The sequence below is a fragment of the Panicum virgatum genome, chromosome 3K (assembly GCF_016808335.1).
Source record: "Panicum virgatum strain AP13 chromosome 3K, P.virgatum_v5, whole genome shotgun sequence".
Taxonomy (NCBI): domain Eukaryota; kingdom Viridiplantae; phylum Streptophyta; class Magnoliopsida; order Poales; family Poaceae; genus Panicum; species Panicum virgatum.
In genome coordinates, this window is record NC_053138.1 from 42,435,810 (window position 1) to 42,443,516 (window position 7,707).

The following is a 7,707-nucleotide window of genomic DNA, read 5'->3' on the forward strand; positions in this document are numbered from 1 at the left end:
AGTTGGATAACTTCTTAGGATGTACAACTTTTATTTTGGTCATTTCTTCATTTGACAAAGCGTTAGTAACATTGTTCACAAAATCTATATCCTCTCGTATAGTTTTCTGAAGAAAGAAATATACGACTTGTGAACAATGTGACTATCACTATTTTAGATGAACAAATGACCAAAATGAAAGTTGTAGAACTTCAGAAGTTATATAACTTTGCATCAGAACACTTTTTAATTTGAATTCATTTTGGGCAAAGAAAAGTACGTTTGAATATCTCAAATTTGAATTTTGAATTTTTTCGAAGGACCTCGGATGGAGAAACTACCAAAATGAAAGTTGTAGACATCGAAAAGTTATGAAACTTTGTAGTTGACAATTTCTATTTATTTGAAATCTTCTTGTCAACAAATAACTAAGTTTGAATTTCTGAAATTTAAAATTCAAATTTCGTAAACGACCACGTATGGAGAAACTACCAAAATAAAAATTGTATATCTCGAAAAATTATAAACTTTGTAGTTGAAAACTTTTTAATTTGAATTCATTAGGGCCTCAAGCAAGCAATTTACTCTCAGTTTAGTATGATATGTGGGGAAAAAAACGGAGTATAAAAGTTTTTACTATTTTTCTATATAAATAGTAAAAACTTTTATTCCGCCGGACGTGTAGCGCGCGAATTTTTCACGAAAAATGGCATGACTTGCGAAGGACGGGCAATGATCGGTGGGGGCCGCCCCTATTAAATAAAAGTTTTTGCTAGTTTTCGGAGTTTTGTGGTTTGAATATTGTCAGAGTGGTTTATTTTGCCGTGGGCGACGTTAACGTATGGCAAAGTCTTTGCCGTGTATCCGAAAAAAGACCCACGACAATGATGGCTTTGCCGGCCAGCGTTTGTCCTGTACTATTTGCCATGTGCAACACACGGCAAAGACTTTGCACTACTGGAATCCGGCTATTTGCCGTGTGCTTGTATCGGGCACACGACAAACTACCTTTTTGTCATGTGCCAGATCAAGGCACAAGGCTAATGACGAGGCTTTGCCGTGTGCCCTTGATCTTGCACACGGCAAAGTGAGATTCAGATTTTGTAAACAACCTCGGATGGGAAAACTGTCAAAACAAGTTGTAGATCTCAAAAAGTTATGAAACTTTTTAGCTGATAACTTTTTAATTTGAATGCGTTTATAACCTCAAACAAGCAATTTAATTACTCTCAATTTAGTATAATATATGGAGAAATAAAATGGAGTTGTTGAGTTTGAAAATAAGTGATCTCATCCGATGCTCAAACTCCAAGAGCCAAACCACTCCGGCTCGATATGGCAGGCAGTCAAAGCCCCGCGTGCATCCCTGAACGCGGGCGACGAGCCACATTCTGGTGATCGTGTGTCGTGGGAGTTTTGAGCGCGAAAAGACTTCTTTGAACTACGATTGTAATCTATAAATAGATGCCAAAGATCAATGAGAAAATGACTGATTCACTGCTTACATTTGTGTTCATTCAATTTACAATCTCGTTTCACAACAAAAGTATAGACACAAGTGATAGTGTAGTGTAGTGGTAGAGAAGGTTACACGTGAGGGGGTGGTCGCGAGTTCGAATCCCACCGCACCAGTCGTGTAGCGCGCGAACTTTGCACGAAAAATGCTATGACTTGCGACTTGGGATGGGGCTAGGTAGGCGATGACTGGTGGGGACCTCCCTCTATTATTTTTTTTATTTTTTGGGGGATTTTGTCATTTAAATATTGCCGAGTGCCTTATTTTGCCGTAGACCACATGAGCACACGGTAAAATCTTTGTCGTGTGCCTGAAAAATGGCCCACGACAAAGATGTCTTTGCCGGCCAGCGTTTGCCATGTGCCATTTGTCGTGTGTCACACACGTGTGCCTATGGCACACAGCAAATGAGCCGAGTCCCGTAGTGTTGCCGTGTGCTTTTCGGGATTTGCCGTGCAAATAAGCCGATTTCCGTAGCGCAGGTCATTCGGAATAATTTAAGCTAACGTGTTTTTAAACTACAGTTCATGATCCTAAACAGGGATGTTGAAATTTGAATCAATTTCTCCAAATTTTCATTCATCTAGAAAGGTGCATGGAATTCATTTTCCCAAACTGTTCTTAGACCAGAATTTGTCAAAAATGGAATATGACGAGCTCATCGTTGTGGAATAATGTCAACCATCAAAACAGGAGGTGGCTCACAAGAACTGATTAAGAGAAGTCTAAAAATAGAGAGATATGATTACTGAAATTAAAAAATAACATAGAGAGATATGTAGAGCAAAAAGTTTAGATTACTTAATATCTGGTCATTGCCATATATATAATATATATCATCGCAAATCTAAATTTGACAGCCTCATATCACCTATCTCGCGTTTGAACTCTTCCTTTTGCTCACTGCTTTCCACGTAATGGGAAACTCCACTTCTCTCGGTCTCGTCCCAGACAATGTCTGCTGCGCATTCTATTTTTACTCTTGGCCTCGCTATACTACCTCTCGGCCTCTAAACACTAGTCCCAACCCCATGCCTACCCTCCTAAAGAAACTTTCTCCAACCGGCAACCGTAATCAGAAACACTAGCAATATCACAAGGAGAGCTTGAGCTCGAGCAAGCAGGCACCTCACCATGGATGCAACGATCGGAGAGGCCATGCCCTCCGTGGAGAGGGCATTCGAGGGGCAGCCATATCATGGGTTTTGGGGGCAGGTGACGGTGCGCGCCATGCTCGTAGCCATCGTGCTTGCGGGCCTCTTCTCTATGGTGACACTGAACATCTACATGAAGGTCGGGGTTGTAGGAGCATTCAACATGCCCATCAACATCCTCAGCTTTGTCGTCCTCCGAAGCCTTGTTGGCCTGATGCGACGCTGCGGCATAGCCCCAGCGCCGTTCACGCGCCAGGAGAATATCTTCCTCCAGACCAGTACAATGACCTGCATTAACATTTCACTCTCTTGTAAGTGTATATATAATGTGTTGGTAACGATCAACAATGTCAAGAATCAGTGTTAGCTCTGTCTTATCTGATTTTATTTTGCATTGCATATCAATTATTTTTGCCCTTGGAATTGATCGAGTTTCGTCATTTCATCCAGGTGGTTTCGGAAATTACTTTGTTGGATTGTTTACTGTGGTAGCAAAATCTCTTAGTGATAACCCAGATAAAAGAGACATTGTCGACGTGACGGTGGGACAATATGGGTTTTTCCTTCTCACAGTTGGTATGGTGGCAATAATGGCAACGCTGCCGCTGGTGCAGGTAACGTAATTTTTCTTTAGGAATGTAGATACGGACGTCGAATCCAAGTGTCAATAAAACAAATCAAATGTTATTTGTCCTTTTTTTACATTTTCAAACTGATAAACTGACAAAACTGCAAAAATCTAAAATTATTCTAACTTTAATATTATGCAAACATATAACCACAATCCACATGATTTACCACCGTCTTCATGCATATATATGCAAGTTTTAATTTCCATCCGCATCCATACAGTCTATACAAATATAGTAACAACTAATATTTCAAGTAGCAGATTCAATATGATATTCTCTAGTTTAACACGAATTATTAAACTTAAAAATTGCGGTCAAACTTGCAGTAGAGTCATGGCTCATTCAAAGTACTTTTTTTGTTGTACTAAATAATTGTGCATATATAATTAACCATATAATAGAAGAAAGTGAGTTGGAAACTCGAAATGCATAATACCCTCATTTCTCCTTGAAGTATAGTAATGTAATGTTTTATCAACCAAAACTACGCGAGTACTACGCTCTCTCTCTCTCACACACACACACATGCAAAAGACAGAGAGCGAACATATATACTAACAATCCACTGATGCCTTTTTACTTCTTACACATAGATCATGATTATCGACTACAGACTGCTATTTCCAACTGGCTCAGTTGTGGCTCACCTTATCAACAGTTTTCATACCCCTCAGGGAGCTTATGTAGCAAAGTAAAGTTTATCCTTTCTCAGTCAAACATGAATGTCTCTGAATTTATTTATTATTTTGGGGTCTTTGCAATAATCTTCATCTTCAGTTCAGGTTGCAAGTTAAGGCTATAGTGAGAGCATTTGTGGCAAGCTTTTTTTGGTCTATGTTCCAGTGGTTCTATGCTGGAGGTGATAGTTGTGGATTTGGCGTCTTTCCTACATTTGGGCTAGAACTATATAAGCGTAGGTGAGAAATCTGCTATTCAAAAATTATTTTCTCGACAATTCTTGTTTGTGATAATGCAACCGCAATCAGTCAGACATCAGACAATATATTATATATATATATATATATATTAGCATATTGTTTAACTTAATTATATTCGTATGGCAATATATAAAAAAGGAGTCCATATACATAGGACGCAGATCCTCTACAGTTCTACCTGCTATTGCGTAGGTGGAAATAAGCGCAATCCAAGCTATTTATTCCTATCTGGATGGTGCAACTATTTGGAGATGTGTGAAAGTCACCATGTCCACAGTCCACTAGTTGGTTAGAGGGAAGAGCTGCAGAGAGCGGCATGAACGCGGTCGCAGTTCTCAACAGCAGCAATGTTGCGCGTGTGTTGGGATGGAGTTACTTGCTGGAGATCGATCCATATGGTGTTCACAATTACAAGCAAGGTGGAACCAGGGATGGAACTCGGGTGGAGTTGTGGTGGCGATCATGGTGGATGGCAGAGAGAACCACTGGAGCGGAGATATCATGGAGGTGCTTTCAGCTGGGGCATCATAAAGAGAACAATTCGTTCCAGTCACAACAGTTGTGCCTTATGGCCATTCGATTCAAATGGATCAACTTTTGATTGCACTTAATGCCACTTGGGCAATAGGACTTCAACTGCGGATATTCGCTCCCGTTCACATTTACTAGTATATATATCCTCGGATGGTCTATATAACCATCATAGAACAAGTATATATATCCTCGGATGGTCTACAGAGGATAGTACAAAAAACGTTTCATGTCTGGTCATGGATATCTTGTTTTGTGGCCACCAAAATTTACTATTTCAGGTTTATAAATTTAACTGTAATATGTTGAAGTACTAACTTGTTTTTTACTCTTACAGATTCTTCTTTGATTTCTCTACGTCATTTTTGGGTGTTGGTATGATTGTCCCACATGTTGTAAACTTTGGATTGCTTTTTGGGGCCATCATCTCTGGAGCCATCTTATATCCTTACCTTGAAAGTAAAAGAGGGCAATGGTATATCACTGACAGTCCTTCAACTCTGAATGGAGTCAATGGATACAAGGTACACATGACTAATGCATATGTAATTTTATTTGAATCATCTTAGTTTAGTTTCCCAAACAGATGGTGCTGATGACGAAGAATATAATGTCCTAAAATTCTTTGTTTATCAAATTCAGATGAACCTCAAACTATATCATGATCTCGTCTCTATTCAAGGAGAATTTTTTTTAGTTCAAGAACATCAAAACTATTTCACAATATTCGTGTGGTTTCTTCCCTAGATGTCCAAGGTTGACATCCCCTTATGCTCATAGGGTGACCTTCTAGTATCTTCCTCCTTAGATGATTTATCAAACTGTGCTGCTGAGTGCACTATTCATGTGAAATGGCAACCAATACATTTAGTAGAAGGCGGTCAGTTTGGCAAGGTAAAATGGATGGTGCTAGATACGGTTTTATTTTTTTTGTGGGAATTTTTCTTATGATATAAATTAAAGATGCTGCTACAACTCACTTCTTTTTATGCACCTGCAACATGGTCCAGAAAGACTCCACATTTCCTGGGATTTACTCAACCAACACTTATAACTAATAGAAATGCCGAAGTAGGACTTAGAGAAATTGTGTACTCCTGTCATAAAAAATAGTTAGTTTTAGTTTTTTTTCCAAGTCAAACCTTTTCAACTTGGACTATGGATGAAAAATGTGACCTTTCCAAATCACTTCTTTTACGCACCTGTAACCTTTTCATGACAAATAATTCTTTTATATTGTGTGGTAGATTTTCATGGGCTTAACAATGGTCGTAACCGAGGGAATATTCAACTTCATTACACTTACTACTGCATTGGTAATCGACTTCTACAAGAAAACGGAAGAAAATGATTCTGGGGCAGCTAAATATATCTTGAAGCACCCCAGTCTTAACTATGATGATCGTAAAAGGCTTGAGGTATTTATTGGTAATCGTGTCCCTGCCATTGGAGGAGTGATTGGGTACATTGGATTTGCAGTTATATGTTCAGTCATTAGCCATTGGATCTTCCGTGAAATTCAGTTCCATCACTTAGCCTTGGTATTCACCATTATTCCAATTTTTATCTTCAGCAATACATACGGAACAGGTCTCACAGATTGGTCAGTTGCACCAACGTATGCCAAGTTCGTACTTTTCCTTGCAGCAGCGTCGGATGCCGCACCCGGTGCAGTCATCGTTAGTCTTGTTGCTTGCGGTGCAGCCTTCATGAGTCTTAACATTTCATCACAGGCAGTGCAAGACTACAAGACAGCTTATATGACGCTGACTTCACCAAGAGCTGTGTTTGCTGGGCATGTTTATGGTATAGTAATCGGCTCTATTATTAATCCATTAATCTATGCTTTCTTTGACCTCAAGGCCAAGAAAACTGCCCCCATTGGAACCCCAAAATCAGAGTTCCCAGCCCCCTACGCACAAGTCTATCGTGCCATTGCCTTACTTGGCATGGGAGGAGTGAAGGAGCTTCCCAAACACTGCATCACCTTTTCTTTTATTACCTTCTTGATGACATTAGCTATCGAGACACTTAGATTGGTGTCTCAGAGAAAAGATTGGAAAGTGCAGTATTACATCCCTTGTATGACGGCAATAGCACTACCATTCCTCTCTGGACCTACCTTCGCCGTCGACATGGCCTCAGGTACTATATTGCGACTGATTTGGACTAAAATACATAGACAAAGTGCAGAACTCTATTCAGCGGCAGTTGCAGCAGGATTAGTATCTGGAGATGGAATATGGTATCTACCATCAGCACTACTAGGCCTCTTCAAAGTGGAGCCTCCAATATGCATGAGGTTCTTACCAAGTGGAAAAGAAGTGCAGATCGCGGATGCATTCCTAAACAACTTAGGGACACAAGGAATGACATGATGATAAACCTAGGCAGATATAAATTTACACTCTTGGAATTTGTTGTAAGCAATAATGCACATACATTTTTATCTTGTATCTTAGATTTCCATGTACAATTATGTTTTTTTGTAAACAGTTGCATATAGCAAGCAGATGCGAAATATATGATACAACCATTTCAGTGCAAGCAAGAAGTTTGCACATCAGAGCTGTATTTGCAATTGTTCCTTGAGTTTTCATCTAGTGGTGCTCACAATAAAAACTGCATGAATCATAAAGCAAATTAGCCATTACTTAGTTGCTTTCTTAATTATTTTCATCATGGATTTTGTCTCGACATTGCCCTACCCATACTCTACAAATGCCTTGGTGAATTCCAATCACATCCGGTACCTTTTTCATGGCCTGCGTTCGGTACTGGCCGTATGGGAACCTAGATCAAGCTTCCTTCCAACATATGGCGTTCTAGGCTGAATGATGGGAATAGGAGTGTCTGATCTTCCACCAGGATGGGATAACTATTGACTTGGCGGTAACTCGACATAAGTGATCCGTCTTCTGATCAATAGGACTCAAGCCCGCAATCGAAGCAGCATG

The 7,707-nt window shown here is 39.7% G+C and overlaps 1 protein-coding gene across 1 annotated transcript; it reads left to right on the forward strand.

Moving 5' to 3' along the window:
- Positions 1–2,653: 2,653 nt before the first annotated feature.
- On the forward strand, positions 2,654–7,128 carry LOC120700926 (probable metal-nicotianamine transporter YSL3). Its single transcript, XM_039985123.1, has 5 exons — positions 2,654–2,960; positions 3,100–3,263; positions 4,125–4,198; positions 5,088–5,274; positions 5,998–7,128. Exons 1-5 carry the CDS (start codon positions 2,654–2,656, stop codon positions 7,126–7,128), a joined length of 1,863 nt encoding a protein of 620 aa, XP_039841057.1.
- The last annotated feature ends 579 nt before the right edge of the window (positions 7,129–7,707 follow it).

Bases quoted from the DNA above. Each gene is read 5' to 3' on its own strand.
- LOC120700926 (XM_039985123.1), top strand. From the start codon at position 2,654: ATGCCCTCCGTGGAGAGGGCATTCGAGGGGCAGCCATATCATGGGTTT. The intron at 2,961-3,099 runs GTAAGTGTATAT...CATTTCATCCAG, and splicing joins CATTAACATTTCACTCTCTT to GTGGTTTCGGAAATTACTTT. The intron at 4,199-5,087 runs GTGAGAAATCTG...TTACTCTTACAG, and splicing joins CTAGAACTATATAAGCGTAG to ATTCTTCTTTGATTTCTCTA.